Raw genomic sequence first — 23475 nt, 5'->3', positions numbered from 1 at the left:
TATCAAATAATAAGGTACGTAAACTGTTGAAGACATTATACGGGCTAAGGGGATCACCCAAAGGTTGGAATAACAAATTCCATGATGTAATGATTGAACAGAACTTTGTTAGGTCGGAATCTGATTACTGTCTATATATTAAAATCACGAAGGCAGGTGAAATTTTTGTACTCATATACGTAGATGATGTTGGGTGGAACTGATAAACAAGGTATAATAGACGTTAAAGGCGTTTTAAATCGTCATTTTAAAATGAAAGATTTCGGAAGTGTTAGACATTTTCTGGGTATGGTTATTGAGCAAGACATTGAGAAGGGTGAAATTGTATTAAATCAAACTAAATATTTGGAAAATATTATCGCTAAATATAATATGACTAATTGTAACGCGGTATCAACACCTATGGAGGTAAATTTTAAACATGAAACCTTAAAGCGAGAAAAATCTGAATCCGTAGAGTTAGAACACCGATGTAGACAATTAATTGGCACTTTGATGTATGTAATGGTGTGTACTCGACCAGATTTGTGCAATTCTATTAGTATTCTAAATAGATATCAGTCGTGCGCTAGTGAGAGTTTATGGCAAGCGTTAAAGAGGGTTCTAAGATATATCAAAAGAACTATAAATCTAAGTCTGGTTTTTAAACGTAATAATGTAGATAAAAATTGCATAGTGGATTATGTCGATTCGGATTGGGCTGGTGATAGTACGGATCGTCGATCAACTACAGGGTATATATTCAAAGTGTTTAATTGTTCAATGTCCTGGGTTAGTAAAAAGCAGGCTACAGTAGCCTTGTCATCAACCGAAGCCGAATATATGGCCATGAGTGTAGCAGCAAGTGAAGCATGTTGGCTTAGATTTTTGTTCCAAGATTTCATGATACTAAAACAGTTTGTATGTGTAAAATTATATGAAGACAATCAGACTGCTATTCGAGTAGGTAAAAATCCATAATGTCATAAACGTCTCAAACACGTGGATATAAAATATCATTTTATTAGGGAAAAGATAAAAGAGAACGTAATACAGGTTACATATCTAAATACAAGCGATCAAATTGCGGACATCTTAACGAAACCATTAGGAAGGAGTCAGTTTATAAAATTAAGGGAACAGTTAGGTTTAAGTTGAGAAGGGTGTGTTGGAAAGCAATGACAGATTATAGAAGTCTTTAGTTAGTTTTTTGAAAGACGCGCTCGTTTGTCATGCGCGTCTTCCCGAGATGTCTCTCGCTATTACTTTTTTCCGTTTCTTCTTTACCAAGCGCGCCACGCGCAAAGAGAGAGCGCTCGTTTTATTCACTACGTATTTTTCCGTTCTGGCAGGGGCGCAGTGTGGTCTGGTGAGAAAGCGCCAGACTCATAACCCCGAGGTACCGGGTTCGAGTCCACCTGATCACAGGAATTTTTTTCCACCAGCATATTCCAGACTGCGTTCCGCCGCACAAGTGGGGCTCGTGCGGAGAAACGGTGCCATCGTAGGCAATTAATTAAGACCCCCAAAAGCTTGGGACTAAAGTACCTAAAGACACCAGGATTTTGGAAAAGTGCTAGGGTGACAGACCTGATAAACCTGGTACTAGGCTAAGGGCTGGCCCCAAAAACACCTAGCAAAGGAAGAGCGGGAGGTACAAAGGATCTTAGGATCTAGGTACCATTAGGGGGCTCAAGTAGAACCCCCCTTACTTACTACTACTACTACTACTACTACTACTTTCCGTTCTGGCGAACTAACCGTTTTTGTACAAGAGGAAGAATAAAATATACTTTTGTAGTTCGTCAATTAGCTTGTGTGGCTTAATCTGTACACCCCAATATATTACAACAGTAATAAAAGAGAAAAGTGGAAAGGCACTGAATTTAGGAGATTTATATTGTATGATTGTATTTTTGTTTTGAAAGACCGTGTCCCTAATAATATTTACCAGTACTTCCTCCTTCTTCACTGTGCAATTTACATTTTATGTAGACATGATCTTTTTGAAACAATGAATGAGATTGCTGATTATTTGTTAAGGGGGTTGTCTGGTCCTTATACTAGAGAAAATCGATTTTCTTAGGATTTTCTTGAAACTGTGAATATACGTTAATTTAGGTGTGCTTTATGCGTGGTATAAATTTCAGTACCTCTTCCGGTATAAAAAATAAAGATACTGAGCCTCAAAGTTTCAACTTTTACTAATGAAAAGGTTTTCCAGGCCAACATGTAACAGTTACCCACATGATTTTCGAATCATGTGGGTAACTGTTACATGCCGTATTACGCTACGCTTTTACTATAAATACTCGTTAGAGAGTTACTCGACTACCGTAAAATATCTCAAATAAAAGATAATTTTGAACAATTACTCGTTCGCATTATATACTGTACTAATGAAATTCCATCGTACGAAATCGCGTTAGGTAGTCGAGGGTAAAGCAGATAAAGACGGCCTTTTGCCACGCGCGGTTCGCTTGGATTTGTACGGTTAAAGTGGATTTCCCGAACACGTCGTCGTTCGCCCGAGTATCCTTTTGGGGTCGGCAGGATTCCCGCAAATGTTGTTGTAGTGAGAGGGCGGCCGAAAGTTGCGGGTGGATTTGCCGCGATGGTTGTAACTTTTGTCCATGATTGATACAGTCGGTATCGACTGATTATCTCATTCGCCTGCGATAAAGTCTATTAACGTCATCAAAGCTGTCCTACTTACAACCAAAAGAAAGATCGTGTTTTTAACTTGCCAACTTAAGGATGTATGTGTGACAAATCAAATCCATTACCAAAAATCTAAAAATTTCATAGATTGTTCTATTATTACGTCTAAGTATCTGTGTAAAATTTCAGCACAATTCTCTTACTGGTTTAAAAGTTATTGTAATTAAGGATGTATTGAAGGTATTTCAAATATATTCAGAAAGTGCTGTAAATTGTTTCTAAATTAAATTAAAAATACTCTGTAAAATTTTGAAGTTATTTAAGAGTTATTTAAGTTTAAAGTTGATCAAATTAACATTATCCCTTATAGAGAATCGACACTTTGCTGTAAATATAAATAAAATATAAATAAACCATTAAGTATTTCTTAAACTTTTTTTATATGTAAAACATACATCATTGATATTGTATTTTAAGTTTCAAAATTTTTTGCCACAAAAATTTTTTTTTAATTGTTTAAACAATACTAATTATTAAATAACAAAAAATCATACTCAAACTGTTAACGGTAATCCCTTCTAACATATAAAAAATTTTGAGTTGTTTGACATACATGCAAAGTCTTCAATCAAGAAAACAAAATTATACTACATATAGCTATAGGTAAAACATCCTTAAATATAACGTAAATGTTACAATGTTGATATCACCAGTCGCTAATGTAAAATATTTGCGTTACTTTGCAGGATGAATTCCAATGAAGATATTCCAGAGAAAAATTTTGGCACGATTCCACTCTAATGCAGATACAAAAAAATACCGCGCTTATTTGTGAAAATTCTTGGCATATTCAGTGACAGCACGATAATTTATATTTTATCCTTAATCACGGTAAACCATGAAAAGGTTGGACTATTTAAGGAATATTTGTACTTTTTTATTTAAAAAATATTCTTTAAAAAATAAGAAATAAAAAAATGTAATGTCTATGATAGAGTATAATCAATAACCATCTTGTATCATTAAGTGCATGTGTCGAATTTAAAATATATGAAGCCTGTAAATTGATTTAGGAACTTGAGAAATAAATAATTAAACCAATATATCAATGACTCCGAAGGCAGACGTTAGGGTGACGTGACGATTGATGGGGATATTTTATTGAGCGAGACTATTTTAAAAGAGACAGAAGAGTAATCGTTCGTTTAATTTATAAGAAATTACGCGCTTAAAAGAACGACATAAATTTTTTCCTGCAGCTAGCAACCATCGCTGCGTATTTCTATTGTCACGAATGTTCTTTCTATATGGAATATCTGTAGTAGTTGCTCTTCAAAATTGTAACGACAGAATTAGAGAGAAATAAAAAGAAAAGGCACAAATGGGACGCGAATTCGCAGCTGCATCCATTCTCACAATGTTAGCAAATCCGGACGATAAAGATAACATCGTGCATAGAAGGCATTAGGCTTTATCCTTTTAGAGCCGTCTATGTCACGCTATAGTGTTCATGCTGTCGCGTTTATCCTTAAACAGCCTCTTTGGAGTACTCGCACCTTGTAAATCATAGCAGAAATGCGGTATTTGCTTGAGCAATGTCCGTCCCGAAGATTATAGTAAAATATAATCGAGAATATATTATAAATACAAAAAAACGGCCAATTTCGAGCACTTCAAGATGTTAAAAATGTATTAAATAATTTCGAAGTATACAGTCAGTCGACGTCAATCGACAGAATATATTATATTATGTATTATATCATAGAGATTATATATATATATATATATATGTATATGATATGTGTGAATATCCTTCTTTTTCTTAAGAAATGGAAAGACAGGTAACGTACATTTTTTTTTCAATGTATTATTGCGCAATATATGTGTTGTTTTAAACAAAAATCGAAAACTCTCTCTCTCTCTCTTTTCTCTTTCTTATAATGTGTGAATATCCTTCTTTTTCATAAGAAACGATAATCAATAGTATAATATCATATAATGAAATAAAAAGGAAATTTTGATTTAATATTTAAGATACATACCTTTCTTCTTTGTCTTTTTTCTCTCTCTCTCTCTCTCTCTCTCTCTCTCTCTCTCTCTCTCTCTCTCTCTCTCTCTCTCTCTCTCTCTCTCTCTCTCTCTCTCTCTCTCTCTCTCTCTCTCTCTCTCTCTCTTCCCTTCTCTCTCTCTTTCTTATGATGTGCGAATATCCTTCTTTTTCTTAAGAAACGGAAAGACAGAAAGTCAATTATTGAAATAAAAAGGAAATAAAACAAAGAGACAGGTCACGTAAATGAAATAAAAAGGAAATTAATATTTAAGATACATACCTTTTTTCTTTGTATCTCTCTCTCTCTCTCTCTCTTTCTTTCTTTCTTTCTTATAATGTGCGAATATCCTCTTAATGACTTTCTCTCTTTCTTATAATGTGCGAATATTTTCTTAATTGCTCGTGACAGTCACGAATTGAAGTGACTGATTTATCAATTTTGACATATCATATGTGAAAGCAGCAACTTCATAACATAATTCACTTAAAATTGCTCGACCTATGAACGATATCATTTGTTAATTTTTTAAATTTATATTTATTTTTTTAATTTATATTTATTTCACATATGATATGGAATTCTTTGAGATTCGGTCAATTATTCCCAAAAAATTGTAAAATCGGTAACAAAAAATTATACACTTTATAGTTTTCATATATTTTTGGTGAAAATTCGGTCCAATTAATTCCCGAAAAATTGGAAAAAATTCTAATACCGGGGAAAATTCTACCCCTATTTCATATACTTTTGGTAAAAATTCGATCCAATTAATTCCCGAAAAATTGGAAAAATTTCTAATACCGGCTTCCAAAAAGATCGGTAACGAAAAATTATACACTTTATGGCAATCCCCGGGAAATTCTACCCCTACTTCATGTACAATTCTTTGAGATACGGTCAATTATTTCCGGAAAAATTGGAAAAATTAGAAAAACCGGTTTCCAGAAAATCGGTAACAAAAAACTATACACATCATGGCACTCCCCGGAAAATTCTACCCCTATTTCATATACTTTTGGTAAAAATTCGGTCCACTAACGAATGAGTAGTTCGCGGACAGACGGACGGACGGACGGACGGACAAACAGTCGGGTTTTATATAATAGTATGATATATACCTACATATATGTTATAAAATAAAATGTAAAAATTTTATCAATATATATTGACCACATATTATTATATCATTAAAAAATTGTGTTTATTACTACAAAATGTATAATATATTTAATATATAATATATTGTAAAATGTGACATATTTTATAAAAATATGTAAATGTATACATTTAATCTAAAAAGTGTTATATTAACTTAAAATGTTTACATAATTTCTTTGTGTGTATATTATGTGTGTATACTTTATGCGAGAAAATTATTCTATATATTATATATATGTTATATACTTATTTTACATTTATTCCTGACTTATCATATACTATATATATTATATATATATATATATATATATATATATATAGATATAACATACTATTATTATTAGTATAATATTTCATATATTAGTATTTATATATCATTATTTTGCATCATTCATCTATTATATATGTAATATTTTTTAATATTTTAATTTCTTTCATTTTTTTACGCGCGCATTGTTAACATTGTACATTGTTAACAATAATTCTGCATAATTTTTATTGTAACTAACAGACACGGTTGTATCTCGCGCCAACTGCGTTAAATTAACCTCAATATGGACTAAACGAGTAGGAAAGAGAGAGATGACGAAGAGAGAAGTGAGACAGAATACTGCTTTATTTCGCGCATGCGCACTCCATTTTGGCCAACACTAACATCAAAGGTGCCGACAGAGAGTTGCGCTACTGTATATACTGTGCCCGAGGGTTGTTTGTGCTCGCGCCAGGGGTGTTCGCTTTCGCGACAGCGCCCAATTATAACGACTTTACCTTAATCCTAAACACAAATTATTATTTTAATCATTAAGAATTAAAGAGGTAACAGTACAAAATGAAAATATTTAATCAAAGTAAAATAAATTTTTCTTGTAAAAAAACTTGGTGCTGCTTTTTTATTCCCGTACCATTCTTCTCTAAATTATGTTTATTGTTTTTTTATTCAATCAAAAATTTTAGTATTTTATTAAATTTCGAGGTCTAGCAGCGCCAAGTTTTTTTTCAAGAAAAATTTATTTTATTTTAATTATATATTTTAATTTTGTACTGTTACCTCTTTAATTCTTTGTGATTAAAATAATTGTTCGTAATATTATAATTTTGTTAAGGAGAATTAAAGTTGCTACCACTTGGGTTGGAATAGTAACACCCCTTGAATGGGCACACAAAGATATGTACCACGTGGGTTTTATTTTTTAAAATATATCCCATACCACACAGCACAAAAAGTTGAAACAACGTTGCTGAGATGTTGCAATATTGAATGTTGAAATATAAATATCTTTCCAACATTAAACCTATGTTGCTTCTTCTACATTGATTCTTTATGTTGATACAACATTGAAACAACATTGAACAAATTATTAATCTTTCTGCGCTAATTTGCAACGACACCACTAAACGGCGCATGACAGTAAGATCAACTCGTAAGTAAATTTCAGTTGGGGGTGAATATAAGCAGACCCCCGGCGACCCCCCAGGGGTCGGGGGCGGCTCTAGGGAGCCCTCAGGGGCTCTTGGGAGGCGTCCCCGATACGGGTTTGGCAAACCCGGGATACCCGAGCTCGGGCAGGCTGGGCTCGTTAGCCTAGTAAGACAACCAGCCTAGGGGAAGGTTACCCCGAAATCAAACCAACTCTTTTTAAAATATAATAACGGATAAAAAGAAGAGTAAAGTCGTACCACCCCAGAGTAATCGGACACTCAGGGGTCGACGAGGAAGGGGAATTGTCCCAGCCCCCCTCCCGTCGTCATCGAATGATGGGCCATCCGCCGGGTTGGGGGCGAGCCCGGCGGAGGAACTGGCGATCGCCGCCAATAAACAGTGTCGGGTGGCGCTCCAGAGGGTGGAAACTCCTTCCCCCTCTGGAGGGGACAAGCGCGGACTCTCGGCTGAGGAGAGCGAGGACAAGAGACAGAACCCTGCCAAAAGGGCAGTGTCTGATCCAGAGGGGATTCCCCCCGAGAAGAGAAAAGAGATAGCGAAGAGCTCGACGGGGAGAGCACGACTTGGAGTGGAGGGGCTCTCGGAGGCCCGCCTCCTCCCCGTGCGGATAAGCGAGGGGGGGTCGCGGGCCTCTGGGAGCAGGGAAGGGTCAGGGGGCAAAGTGCCTCCTCTCCCTCCGACGGTTGGGGAGACCGGTCGGAGTCGGCCGGCCAAGGAGAAGGGTGTGCCTGCTCCCCCCAAAAGGGCGGTCGTGGGATTGACCGTCCCGGAGGGGGGGAAGGCCTCGTATGCGGAGGTCCTCAGGAAAAGGTCTCCCTGGCGAACCTCGGAATTGAGGACCTCCGCTTCAGGAGGGCGGTTACCGGGGGCCTCCTTTGGGAGGTGCGGATCTCCAGCCCCACCAAGCTCGCCGAATTGCGAGTTGGGGGCCTGGACGATGCCGCTACTCAGGCGGAGGTCGCCAATGCGATTGCCTCCGCCGGGGGATGTTCCCCCGGGGAGGTAAGGGTGGGTCCCATACGGGGACTGCCATCTGGGGCGGGGTCCGCTTGAGTGCAATGCCCAGCGGACGCGGCCGCCCGGGTGGCGAGGCGGGGTTGCACGGTGAGCTGGAGTCGGGCTCGGATTCAGCCACTCCAGGCCCGTCCTCTGCGGTGCTACCGCTGCTTGGACGTGGGTCACGTCCGGGCACGGTGCACCACCCCTGTGGATCGCAGCGATGCTTGTTATCGCTGCGGTGCGAGATCCCACCGGGCCAGCCTCTGCGACGCGGGGGCCCCAAGATGTCCACTTTGCGTGGACTTGGGGCTCCCGGCGGAGCACCGGCTGGGAGGGGGGGGCGAGGTGTACTTGCCGTGCACGGGGGGGTTTTATGGGACGGGGGCCGCCGGCTGACTCGGCCGCTGGCCGGGCGGCGGTTCCTCCTCCCCCGAAGATCACGCAGGAGTATTAACGGCGATCGGCCGCGAGGCCTCACGCCACTCTGACACTCTTGGCTCTAGAACACCGTGACCGCCGGGGCACGAAGCCCTCGGGGCACGCGCTCCGCCTAACCGAGTAAGTAAGGAAACGATGAAAGTAGTGGTATTTCACCGGCGATGTTGCCATCTCCCACTTATGCTACACCTCTCATGTCTCCTTACAGTGCCAGACTAGAGTCAAGCTCAACAGAGTCTTCTTTCCCCGCTAATTTTTCCAAGCCCGTTCCCTTAATCGAGGTGGACATGGGCGAGGAGGGACGCCCGGCCACCTGATGTTAAGCGTTGCGGGCCGGGGAGGGCTCGGGCGGGGTTCCCTATGGGGGCCCTGCCACTTGCGTCCCTCCTGGTCCGCGGAGGATAGGGGTCGGGGCCACGGGGGTGGCAAGAAACGCTTCCAAGGCTCTGACCCCACCTGCCCTCTACAGGAGGGCGCGAGGAGGAGAGGGGCCCACCACTTTTTGGTGATGGTTACTCCTCTCTTCTCCCGCCCCGGGGGCGGGCGTGTGGTCGGGGATTGCCACACGCCCGCTGCAAACGTTAGCACCCCCCGGAGGGAGGAGTGGTGGGTAGGGGTGATGTCACACAAGTTAACTTAGCCCGGTCAGGGCAAGGGGAAGGGGAGGTTCACCTCCTCTTTCTTGGGAGGATTGCCCCTTCAGGGCAAGGAGTGGGGGGGACTCACGGATGATATCAGTGCGTTTCCCGGAGTCCCCCCTACATAGCGCCGTGAGGGACATCCGCAGGAGTTTTAGCCAGTAGGTCATGCATGCAGTATCGGAGCGATGTGCATGCATGGAATCCGCCACTCCCTCTGCCTCTTCCCGGAGGCTGGGGGGTCTTCCCCTTCGGGGAGGGCTACTGGGTAAACCGGGAAACCGGGATCCCAGTAGTAGAAGATTTCTCCTGCGTTAAAAAAAAAAGACCCCGGCGAAGAAAAGTTACGACATCCGTGGGTCTTCAAAATAAAATCCAATCTGAGCTCAGAAAACTTCCAATAGTTGCAAAAAAAAACACGTTCTGTTAAATATTAATCAATATATAACAATTTAATTGTTGTTGCATTGTTTTTAATATTTGTCAGTTAATATATCGTTACAAGATTTTTGAACACTAAAGATGTGTGAAAGATGTGTTATATACAAGTATAAGCAAGAAGGAAGCGTTAGAAAATCACCACTGGCCCATTCAATCATCAAGCAATGTTTTCTGAATGTTGAAACAACGTCTACAAGACATGCAATTCAGCGGACATTAGACATTTGTGCAATGCCTTTTCAACGTTGAATCTACATTTTCCAACGTTGCTGCAATATTGCAAATATGTGAAGTCAGGGCAGTAAGGATCGGACGCAGATTCTTGTGCGTAAATTCAATATTTATTGATCCTCTTGGTACATTACTCCAAACAATATCCGTACGTTTCGGCTCTGAATCGAGCCATCTTCAGCAGAAGCAAAAGTTTGTCAAGCGTTTCTCGTGCCGAAGGCGAGTTAACTGATTGAAAAGTCAGAACCCTGGACACTTTGATCCCTATCTGTAAATAGTTTCGATAAGTTGTAAAATAAGGAAACTTTTTTTTATTAAAAAACTCACCAAAAGGCCCGAGAAACGTGGAACAAGACGTCATGTATAACAAGGATAATATGCGAGGAGACTAAACGTTCTCGTCAACGCGTCACATAACAATGAGATGACAAATTGCGAAGCTTGTTATAGGTCAAAACAACGGTAAGTTTGTACATAGAGTGTCAAGTAAGTAAAATAAACTAAGATATTTGGTAACCAATAGTAAAGCAGGGTCAGGCGACGTCATATGCATGGATTACAATTTATTCAGAACTGCAATATAAGCGTGATGCAAAAATTCTGTGTCGTTTTGTGAGTTAATACCATTCTTTTGAAGTTTAATATGCATCATTTCAGAGACTAATCTCCTGGATAAATATCTCTCGTTATCTAAGAGTTGGATATTCTCCCAATCGAACTCATGATCAAAATTCAATCTGTGATCTGTAATAACAGATTGAGTCGATGTGTTTCTGTGAATGTGGTTGCGGTGTTCTGAGATTCTAGTTTTTATTTTTCTCATCGTTTGACCCACGTATGACGCGTCACAATTTTTACAACAAATTTTGTATACCACATTTTTCCGGGATAGAATTGGGAGGATATCCTTCTGTACCCTAATAAATCTATTAAGTTTATTCAGGCTATAAAAGGACAAGTTGATATTTTGGTCTTTAACAACCCTTTTAAATTCATCAGAAATGCCCCGAACATATGGAACCGTGAACCAAGTGCGTCGCTCCTCTTCACGTGTGGATGAAGGCTCATTTATTTGTTTGCGAGTACAGTTGTTAAGTAACGATTTTATTCTAGTGTTGATTGTATTAAAAATAAAATCCAACGGATAGTCGTTCTCCAGGAGAATATCTACAATGAACTTCATGTTCTTAGAATGGTATCTAGGATGGGAAAGTAAGAAGGCCCTATCTACCATGCCTATAATCGTGCCTCTCTTTTGGAAAACAGGGTGCTGCGACAAAAAATTAAAATACCGCCCTGAGAACGTTGATTTATGAAACCAATCAAATTCCAATGTGTTCTCATTTCTAATAATTGTCAAGTCTAAGAAATTCAATCTATCCCCACCGACTTCAATAGTGAACTGAAGTCTCGGGTGATAAGAGTTAAATAAATGCAAAGTCGAGTCAAGAGCATAAAAAGGTACTGCCATGGCTATGTCATCTACGTATCTAAAATAAAACGGTAAAATAAACGTAAGTTGTCGCAGCACACTGCATTCCAGATCCTGCATTACCATGTCCGCAGCAATGGGAGAAAACGGAGAGCCCATGGGAGAACCAAATTTTTGTTTGTAAATCAAATTATCAAAGCTAAAGTATGTTGAATTTAATATTAGTTCAACTGCCCCGATAAATTCGTCTTTCGGTATATTGCACTTATTTGAAATATCTGGCCATCTGTTGGAGATGCTTTCAAGGACTAACTCTGTAGGAATGTTCGTGAATAGAGAGATTACGTCTAAGGAGATAAGTACGTAGTCCTTGCTCAATTGTGTCCCGTTTAATTTTTTAGCTAATTCAAAACTATTGTTGATATGTCTTTCATGTTTTGGAATGCTTTCGGTAATATTGCAAATATTGCAATGTTTTTAAGATGTTGATTCAACATTTGTGTGCTGTATGGATATGTACCCGCAATATTTATTCGTTAAAATCTGATGTATCTGATAAATGACGTGTCTGCGGCAACGTATTAGCATGCATTACTTTTAAACCGGTTCTACAATCAGTTGTATGTTGGAGACGGATGTCGGAACGCAGCCGATGGTCCAATGAGAAAAGTTTACGAATAAGAAATTCTCTCATTAGACCCTCGGCTACGTTCCGACATCCGACTCTGATATATGACTGATTGTAGACCGGCCCTTACTGCTATATGGAAACATTTTTTTTTATATTAAATTGCAATGTCTTGTAGACATCTACAAGACATTGCAATTCAACGGACATTAGACGTTTGTGCAATGTCTTTTCAACATTCAGTCTACGTTGAATCTACATTTCGCAACGTTAATACAATATTGTAATAGATGAAGGACCGTAAGGCCGGTATAGATAGGAAATCAGGGAGAAACGTAGTAGTGGAGCAGTCGTGGGGTAGTAACCTAAATGGTAGGCCTGTGAACGAAAGATCCCGAGTTCGAGTCCCGGTTGGCTCCATTAATTTTTCCCGTCGCTTACAATATTGTAAATGTTGAAATTCAATGTTTTTAAGATGTTGATTCAATGTTAGTGTGCTGTATGGATACTATTACTATTACACTATTAACTTGTTATGTGGGGTCGCGTTTAGTTTTGCACGCGTATCGATAGCGAGAAGCTATGCGTGCGAACACCGATAAATCGGTAGATCGATGCGACGGGATTCAGCGTTACCGGCCGAAAGCGTTGACGATTACTTAAGAGACTTATTGAGATACACGCAACAAGTCGGAACCAGTCTCGATCGTTAAGAATATTTTATATACTATTCGTGAATAAAGGCCTAGTGTTATTCCTGAACAAAAGACTATTGTTACTTTGTTGTGCCTACATACAATCACAACAAAATTGTCGACGAGGATTATCTGGAAGGCCAACATAAGCGAAATACGATATTCGCAGTTACATACTACACACTCTACACAGTACGTACGACCTTGAAATCAAGAGTGAAATTGTCTCGGTGCCATTACAAAGCGATCATGGCTGTACAACCAGCACGAGAACCAGCAATTCAGGGGTCGTTTGCGATCGAAGCTTTTGATCCATCGTCCACTACATGGAAACGATGGGTGCAGCGTCTACAGGGCGCTTTCTTGATTTTCGGAATCAAGGATAATGCGAGGGTTCCCTATTTATTACATTACGTAGGAGCCTCGGCATTCGATGTACTGTGCGATCGATTGGACCCAGTTGATTCGTTCACGCAATCGTACGACGTGTTAGTCCAGAAACTCGAGGAATTCTACGAGCCAGCACCCCTGAAAATAGCTGAGAATTACCGTTTCTATCAGAGGAAGCAAGGGGAAGAGGAAACAGTGCAGCAGTTCGTTGCAGCTCTCCATAAGCTAAGTATTCACTGCAAATTCGGAGATTATCTCAAGACGGCGCTACAAAACCAATTCGTGTTCAGTCTTCTAAATAAGAAGACTCAAGCTCGGTTATTGGAAAAGAAGGACTTGGACTTCGACGAAGCGGTAAAAATTGCCATTACAATGGAGCTGTCAGAGAAGAATTCGCAGCATATGAAGGGCGCCAGTTCAATGTCGACAGGTATCGATCTGCTAAAGGCAGGGAAGAAAACCCCAGGGAAAAATACAGGTGATAAACAGTCTAAATCAGGAGCCAGGAAGTATGCTGCAAATGCGTCTAGTTCTAGTAATAAGTCTGATGTAAAAACTAATGTAAAGTGTTTCAGATGTGGAAAGTCACATTTAGCTTCTAAGTGCACGCTCAGTAGAGATATTCGTTGCCATGGCTGTGGGAAGCAGAGGCATCTGCGTACAGTTTGCTTTGCTAAAGGCTCTACCAATCAATTACAGGAGATTTTGAGCTTGGAACACGTAAATTTTCGGGATAAATTTCTAACAACGCTCGACATTAACGGGAAACCAATAGAATTCGAGGTTGACAGCGGAGCAGCGGTGACAGTTGTTAGCGAACAGAATATTCAAAGGATCTATCCAGAGGCGACCATACATAATATACCCAGTTACAGTTAATTTCATATTGCGGTCGTGTCTTGCGTAGCAAAGGTTACATTACAGTTAACGTTAAATATACCCAGATAGCCAAGCGTGATAGAGCATATTGAGCAAACTAATGCATTGCATGTGTTTTCATATATTTGCTGTAAATTTGCTGACATTGAAATAGAATACATTACAAATACATGACTGCTTATACATGCAATCAGTTGACGCAATTTCAAGACCAAACGGTCCGCAATATTGGTACGTTATGTTGTCTGCAACATGTCAGCAACATGACAGCAATGAATGATTCATCGTTCCATATTGAGCATCATGATGCAAACGTGACGGCAACAACACATATATAATGATTTCCATCCGTTATTGTGTATATGTCATCAAGCTATGAAGTTTTTTAATTGTATCTCGTTGCTAACGAAGTGTTGACAATATGAAATTGTCACAAATCCCTCACAAATTGATGCTGTCACGTTGCAATCAATTTGCTGTCAATAGAAATATAATTCATATGAGTTCAACCCGACAAGCATAATGCTGTCCCACCTTGTCCCGAGTTTGTCAAAATTAGTTGCATTAACGACAAGCTGCTTGTTGGCAACATGGCAGCAAACTTACAGCATTTGGCTATCTGGGTAAAGACATTGCGAAGTGACTTAACATGTATATAGTAGGTGGTAATAGAAAACCTTTATTATAGGTAGGGAATGGATACGCCAATTATGTAATGGAGATGATTTCCTTGTTTCCTAGAGAGTCAGTAAAAAATATGACGGTACTTGCTTCAAATAAACCACATGCAATACTTGAGAACTACAAAAACGCGCGTGATAATTCTGAATGGTCAGCCATAAAAGGCGTACAAGCAAAGTTAAAACCTAATGCCACTCCAGTATTCGTTCGAGCACGACCGGTACCGTTCAAATTAGTACAACTGGTAGAACGAGAATTAGATTTGTTGGAGAAAGCCGGGATTATTGAAAAGGTTACATCATCAAAATGGGCTACCCCAATAGTTCCTACAATATATTAAAGAAAAACAGAAGAGTTCGAATTTGTGGTGACTATAAAGTTACAGTTAATCCTCAGTTAGTGATTGATGACCATCCTTTTCCGACGACGGACGAAATATTTGCTAAGCTTAAAAACGACAAGAAATTTTCAAAATTGGATCTAGAACAAGCTTATTTACAATTAGAGATTGCAACCTGAAGATCGTGAGATTTTAATAATCAGTACTTGTAAGGGACTTTACAGAGTCAATAGATTAATGTACGAAATTGCGTCAGGTCCGTCTATATGGCAAAGAGAAATAGAGAATATATTAGAGGGCATAGAAGGCGTAGGAATACTGTTTGATGATACTATTATTACAAGAGAAACAGATGAAATACATTTAAACCGTCTTGAAGAGGTACTGAATAGACTACTTCAGCATAATGTTCGTTTGAATTTTGAAAAGTCAAGTTTCTTTTTGGATAAAGTTAATTATTGTAGGTATACTATAGATAAGCACGGTATTTATAAGGAAAAACAGAAAATGGAAGTGATAAAGCAAATGCCGCGACCGAAAAATGTTTCTGAAGTTAGAGCATTTACAGGTATGATTAATAATTACGGACGATTCATACCGAATTTGAGTACAATTTTGTTTCCCCTTAACAAGTTATTACGTAAAAATACGTCATTTATCTGGTCGAAAGACTGTGAAGTCGCATTTTGTCGAGTGAAGGAAGCTTTTACAAGTGATAGGGTTCTAGTGCATTTTAACCCAAAACTGCCACTAATATTAGCCACAGACGCTAGTCCGTATGGGGTAGGCGCAGTTCTATCGCATAGGTTTGCTGATGAATCAGAGCGCGTAATTCAATTTGCCTCACAAACATTTTCAGAAACTCAATGTAAATATTCACAAATAGACAAAGAAGCGTACGCGATAGTTTACGGGATTAAAAAGTTCTTTCAATACTTGTACGGAAATAAATTAACGTTAGTTACAGATCACAGACCGTTGATACAAATATTTTCTCTAACTTCGAGTTTACCTATCTACTCAGCAATGCGCATGCAGCATTATGCGATATTTTTGCAGGGATTCAATTACGAGATTCGTTACAGAAGGTCAGAAAATCACGCTAATGCGGACTGTTTGTCTAGACTTCCAATTAATAATCAAGAATATGCATTAGATGTGATAGATGCGTTTCAAATGGAAACTGTTAATACACTCCCCGTAACAGCAATGAGAATTGCTAAAGAAACAAAGAATGATATAGAGTTACGAGAATTACTACAAGCACTACGAACAGGAAATCAAATCCATAAATCAAAGCGTTTCAACATAGAGCAAGCAGAGTTTAGCTTACACAATGATATTATTATGCGAGGACACAGAGTTGTTATACCTAAAAAATTGCGTTCGCAGATTTAAAAAAAAATACATACAAGTCATTTTGGAATAGCTAAAATGAAGAATTTAGCCCGAGGTTATTGTTAGTGGTTTGGTATAGACAAAGACATTGAAGCACTAGCTAAAAATTGTGCAAATTGCAATGCACACAGAAATGATCCACGAAAAATAGATGTGCATATTTGGCAGCCTGCATCAGCTCCAATGCAACGGATTTATATTGACTTTGCAGGACCATTGTTCGAGATTCCGCTATCGCGTTGCGCCATCTCATCAGATGGCAGCATCGATCGGGTATCGACAGGCCGGATCGACGCGGCAGCTTGCGCAAGCACGGGCGCGCTCATCGCGAACTTCTCCCTCGCGCCAGAGAGAAAAACATGTCCGCGCTGTGACGAGACGTACGACGTGTGCTCTGTGCGTTTCTCTAGTGGGACTACGGATAAAGTGCCCATCGCAGTGATTGAAGCTGCCGAGATACTTTAAAGTGTAAAGAGACCGCTTATCCAGCTCTGGTACATCAACACGACGACTTAGGCTCACACGTGCGCGAGTGCCGACCGCCACGTGTCTCAACGGCTCACGGGCGAATCACCACGAGCGAGGCAATTCATATAATTGTCTCGCGCATCAAAGACTTCTCATTTATACACCGCTCATCGTTTCTCAGGTCAGATTGTATATATTTTGACGAATTAAAGACGGCTCAGACTGTGGTCTGAGTTACACAAAAAACAGAAAATAATTTGTTAACACCCTCCAGGCGCGTCCTTCTCATCCCGCTACCATCGCCGGGATTAATCAGCGATTTCGCGAACAACCTTTCTTAGGTAAAATGTTCTTAATTCTAGTGGATGCATTTTCAAAGTGGCCCGAAGTACACGTTGTATCAGATATTACTGCAAAAACAACGATTGAAAAATGTAGACAGATCTTCACTACGTTTGGTCTTCCACGAACCATAGTTACAGATAACGGGAGGACGTTTGTTTCTCAAGAGTTCCAACCATTCTTAAAATTAAACGGCATACAACACAAATTAACAGCTCCATATAATCCCGCAACTAATGGTCAAGCAGAGCGATTCGTTCAAACGCTCAAGCAATCTTTGCGTCGCATGAATTGCGATTCAGCGAATATTAATTTAGCTTTAAGTAAATTACTATTACAATAGAGAATTATGTCACATGCGTTAACGGGTAAATCACCAGCAAAAATGTTTATAGGTAGACAGTTAAGTACTAGATTAGATTTAATCCGTCCTACGAAAGAAGAAAATATTGTAACTTCAGACAAGTCTTATAAGTCGTTTGAGTGCAATGAAAGAGTAGCTTGTAGAAACTATTCCGCGGAAGGAAAATGGGAATTCGGAAGAATCAGCGAAAAATTAGGGAAACTGCATTTTAAAATAAAACTGGATGATGGTCGCTTTTGGATTAGACACGCTAATCAAATACGTAGGATAGAAGAAAATACTCCTGTAATTGAGAACGCTCAAAATAACGATTATTATTGGAATATACCGGATACATGCGAACCTGAAGTTATGCAACAACCTCATAACGCTATTCTACAAGATGTTCCCGTTTCTCCAGAAAATGAGCAACACCGCGAAGAGGAACAAATTCAGCAAATCCTACGACGTTCATGTAGGCCCAAAAGAAAACCTAAATATTTGGCTGAGTACATATAACGAAAATTTTTTGTACAAGAGAGGGTGTTATGTGGGATCGCGTTTAGTTTCGCGCGCGTATCGATAGCGAGAAGCAATGCGTGCGAACACCGATAAATCGATAGATCGATGCGACGGGATTCAGCGTTACCGGCCGAAAGCGTTGACGATCACTTAAGAGACTTACTGAGATACACGCAACAAGTCGGAACCAGTCTCGATTGTTAAGAATATTTTATATACTATTCGTGAATAAAGGCATAGTGTTATTCCTGAACAAGAGACTATTGTTACTTTGTTGTGCCTACGTACAATCACAACATAACTCCTTGATACACACAACTGTCAAAATATACGATGACAGCTCATGAAGTAAGCGCAGCGAGAGAACCAATCGGGATCGCGGAAAAGCGACAACAATAAACTTCGATAGATTCGAGTATCGACTTTACATGCTTCTTTTAGATATGGATGGAATATTCATTTTTTTTCAAGGAAATATTTTACTGTGCATAAGAGTACATTCTTAATAAAGCAAAAGAATACATGTCTCTTATATTAATCTGTAATACAATATATTCGAAGCTCATCAACACATTAAAGAAGGATACTTACATACGTTTCCTTGTTGAAAAATTCTTACTTAATTTTTTTGCAAATAGCTAATTTTAATTGTTGGTTCAAACTTTTGATTGTTTTGTAATATTACAGTAATTGTAAAATATGCAGCGCGTGGTTGCGCTCCCGCGAATGATCTACGGCGTTATCTCGCGATCGGGCGGGTCGAGAAATGAATTACACTATTTCTCTGAATTGTCTGTTTTAATATTGCAACACACACACGAGATCGAGTCCCGAACAGAATCAAAACCAATGCGCACAACTTATAATATGGCGAACCCGTGCTAACACGTGCGAACCGGCGAGGTGGCGAGACGAATCTGCAGTGCCGCGAGCCGGGCCCAGCGAGGTAGCGAACCGGCCCGAAGAGCGCCGGACGGAGCCGAACGTCCAGCTCGACGCGAAGCTCGCGCCAACGAACGGTCGTCGCAAAAGATAATCGGTCGGAGCAAATTTGACTGGACCGATTATACCGATAATAAATTTAAGGAAAGAATTTACCGAACAGTAATTAATATTACAGTTTAGTATTAATTAAAGAGTAAAATATTTTAATTATGCATAAAAAAGGCACAATATAAACAGTAGAATAATTCGTACTCTGATTATGTTTCCTTTAGATTCTAAGAGGTTGTGATCTTAGGATTAAGTAAGATTATCTAAAAATAAACGCTCTACAAAATATTTCATGTTTTATATATTAGAATATATCACAGAACAAGATGTAAAATATCTTGCAAACAATATAATTTTCAATCTATTTGTATTTTTACATGCAAAATAATACAAAAAAAATAATTTACATTAATTAATTATAAATTAAGAAAAAATTAATGAAATATGACCTTGAGATTTTAAAAACGCCTATATCTGAAACAAATCTGTGTTAATCACAAAATATTATCTTTAAAACCAAACGTTTATGTGAAATTTTTATTTTTCTTTAAAATTCATAGTTTAAGATAAAGAAAAAGTTTTTCTCACTTTTTTATTTTTCTATATTTATATTTATATTATATTCTATATTCTGTATATATTTTCTATATTTTTCTATAATTTTATTTTATAACACAGGCCCACAAAAAAAAAAAAGTTGTCTGCGCCATGAACTAGACCATGGTATTTCCATGTATTTTCGCCTGCTGAAACCGAATATGACCTCAGTTTTGCGCCTACACGAAAGGATTTTTTTCTACAGCCAAAAACACCTTGGAAAATTCATTAAACCTTGAACCAGCAAACTTTATATTTCTATAAGCCCGTTATTCTTGAACAGCAAACCCCATAACCCATAACCAATAACCCCGTAACCCCATAACCCACAACTCCATAACCCCATAAACCTGGAAATCTCTCAGACTCCCAATAACCACATGACCCGGGGGAGAAGAGAGCCAAGACAGCAGACTCCCAAAAACCACATGACCCTGGGAGTTATGCGGACAGAAGGAAAGATATACAATAACATACCTAATATAACTTTATAAATTCATAACTCTGAAATCCTTGAGCACCAAATATTCTATTTCGGAAAGCTTTTAGACAGCACAACTCATGATCGTCTGTTTTTTCGTACCCTCTTATCTTCAAATGATCTGTGGAGTGGGTTCTGTTTACGCTTCCTCCCTTTCACAACACTTTCTCTCTTTAACATCCAACAAAAGTCAGCCATCATATTTATATCCCATCTACCCTGGTAACGACGTTCCATTTCTTTGATATCTTGATGAAATCGTTCTCCTTGCTCTTCGCTGTAATCCCCAAGATTTTCTGAGAAGTAATCAAGATGTGAATGGAGGAAGTGTAGCACGTTAAGGATCCTGTTCCGATCGCAGGTGAGTCCGCCGTCCTAGGGGTGATAACCCTCATATTTCCCTAGGTCGTAGTATGAGGGCTTTCCGACTTTGACGAGGACAAAGTCAACTCGTTGTCAGACACACTACGGCTTCATCCTCACACCCTAACGCCCCCCTGCAAGGCAGCGCGCGTTCGCCGGCTTCATTACCTCAGAGGATCGGAAAATGGATCATTCTACACATCCTTGATTGAGGCAGTTGTCACCATCTCCAGCATCCTCTGAGGCAGCAGGATTTTCAATTCCAATAACGGTATCAGAGATTCCGTTATCAGAAAAAGAAACATATCGTTTGAATTCTTAGGGTGCCGTCCCATGCAGGACGGAATTTCGAAAAACGGAATCTCGGAATCATTTTGATTAGTTAGCCCCCCATGGGGCGGCACCCTTAGACATCCAGGCACAATGTATATGGGATAGCCACATATATATAAATTCGATGGTACTCCGTGGACATGATTCGGGACTTCTGATTCGAATCAGTGGAACTCATTTTGTTCGTATATCCCTCGTTCTGTCCCAGTTATGGTGTTATAGGGTCATGAGGTTATAGGGCTTGCAAGTATAGGGTTCCAGGGTTACGGGATTAGTATGAAAAGGTTATGTGGTATTCTTAGTTTGGCTGTTTGGAGTTGAGTGAGCTACGGAGTTTGATGTTAAGTTGTGGGATTTACGATTTAATGGATTTTTCAAGGTGTTTTTGGCTGTAGAAAAAAATCCTGACGTGTAGGGGCAAAACTGAGATTATATTCGGTTTCAGCAGGCGAAAATACATGAGAATATCATGGTCTAGTCCATGGCGCAGACAACTTTTCTTTTTTTTTAGGCCTGTGTAATTAAAGGAGAAGATAAAAAATATTGTAAAAAACGATTTTTTTATTTGAAAACACTTGTCTTGCATAATTGTGTTATATGTGCACTCACTTAGCTTTAAAGCCCTGTGCCTGCAGTTCTCCGCTACTGAACACCATCACGAGTCTCGGCCCGTCGCTCACTATGTGGCTTGGATTGCTCTTATTACCACACATCTCATAATCGAATTTGTCATAAGAATCCGTCGCTTCTTGACCTTTTAAATATAATTTTAGATAGCCGTCGGTACATGTTGTCCTGTGAAAGCGCAAAAGAGAATGCGATGCAAAATGACATTTACGTACTATCACACTGGCAACACAAAGAGAACAGAAAAATCAAAATGATGTCAATTTGACGTTATATTGACCAAAAAATGACGTAAATTTGGTCAATATAACATCAAATTGACATTATTTTAACTTTCTATCCTCCTTAGGAATACTTGATAAATATAATTAATACTTACTCTCCCTTGGGTATCTGTATTGTAAACATTAGAAATTCCAGTCGCACGCGCTCTAAATGTTGCGAGTCTTGCATACCGTAGATAAAATAACGACAGACAACCTTCGGTATATAAGGATATGGAAAATTTGGACTAACTACGAATCCTGATGTTTCTTTCTTGCTAAGAATCTTCTGATCGCATTCGGATCCACGGATATGCTCGCCTTGATATTCCGTTATAAAATCTACATGATTAAGAAAGATGACAAATAACGATTAATAAAATTGTAAAATTTCATAAACAAGAAACGAGGAGTCACAATCAAGACGTCTTACCCAAGCTGACGAAACTCTCCGAGAACTCGAAGATTCCTTTAAATCCTCGATTTTGTGTATTCGCCGTGCGCTTTAACGTGGAAAATAGCACGAACAAACTGTTCTCCGAGGAGTATAATACCAAATTTCGTTGCTGGCCGCAATACGTGCCGATAACGGCGGTCGAATTATTGGGACCATCGTACACTTTCACGTAATCTAGCGGACAACTATGGAATAATTTTCTTGTTAACTTGAATTAAATTATGTCATATCGCTATAGATACCTAATGCAAATAGATTTAAAAATCTAAGATATGCTTTTATTTAAAAAATGGATAATTTACAGGAATTAATTTCTTTTACTTTGGCTGTTAATTATTAGAAATTCTGTATAAAAATTTTGGCCTTGCAAATACGTACTGTGGCCCCCCAAAGAACAAATCAAAGTCACGAAATTCCAACCGCACACGTTGTCCACGCCGCCCGACAAATTGATAGGTACAAATAAGATCTTTCGGATAAGTACCAGGATAAGTAGGAGACAGTATGTTTCCGTTACGTTTAGTTTCTGCATGTATTATGAAAGAGCACGGTGTGCTTGGCTCTGGTGTGCCAACCTCATATTCGGCTGCAAATAAGTTATGTCAAATATGTATTATTAAATTTCTATAGCATTTTTTAAATATAATCGAATATCCGTATTCTTAACATCCTTATTCTTAATACTTTCTCCTGCTGCCTTGCCATTGTTTTATATCTGTCACATGATGATACATAAAGTAATAAAATACACTGGTGGAAATGGAAAAAAAGAACACCATGAAGAGCCGATATATTAACTACTAACGTAAGGTACCCCCCAATAAAGATTTCCATATGTTGTACAATCTTGCCTTTTTTATATTTTTTATATTTTTATATTTTCATACAGTAATGAGACTTCTTTGACTATAACTGGCAAATTTTATTAATAAGTCAGCACGACGTTTCGACTCTAATTCGAGTCCTTTTCAAGTGTATATATATTCTTACGAAGACATTCGTTAGTCACGACAATGTGCCTGCAAGTCAGATCTAAAGACTAGAAAGAAACAAAACGGAATTTGCTTAAACTACGAATAACTAAATAAGTTCATGGTTAAAAAGAAAAAAAAATCCTAACTTACATGCTTCGTGCATTGTGTGGTGATAAAACATGGTCAATTATTAAAGTGTAAAAAGTAAAAATCGATTGTGTCAGGAAGCACG

General features: G+C 39.0%; 1 protein-coding gene across 2 annotated transcripts in view; it reads right to left on the bottom strand.

The window, feature by feature from the left end:
* LOC139781881 (bone morphogenetic protein 1) overlaps window positions 1-23475 on the bottom strand; it is a 143652-nt gene that overhangs the window by 112029 nt on the left and 8148 nt on the right. For both annotated transcript variants that reach the window (XM_071720771.1, XM_071720772.1), the window contains exons 2-5: window positions 22648-22855; window positions 22246-22454; window positions 21929-22154; window positions 21532-21717 (exon numbers count right to left, since the gene is read on the bottom strand). In XM_071720771.1, coding sequence (XP_071576872.1) covers window positions 21532-21717; window positions 21929-22154; window positions 22246-22454; window positions 22648-22855 — 829 coding nt within the window. The remainder of the gene's footprint in view (window positions 1-21531; window positions 21718-21928; window positions 22155-22245; window positions 22455-22647; window positions 22856-23475) is intronic.

Source organism: Temnothorax nylanderi, unplaced genomic scaffold (genome assembly GCF_030848795.1).
Source record: "Temnothorax nylanderi isolate EJ_2023f unplaced genomic scaffold, tnyl_v1.0 TNYL_tig0371_pilon, whole genome shotgun sequence".
NCBI classification, from domain to species: Eukaryota; Metazoa; Arthropoda; class Insecta; order Hymenoptera; family Formicidae; genus Temnothorax; species Temnothorax nylanderi.
The sequence above is the reverse complement of the archived record's forward strand: the minus strand, read 5'-3'. Positions and strand labels throughout refer to the sequence as shown.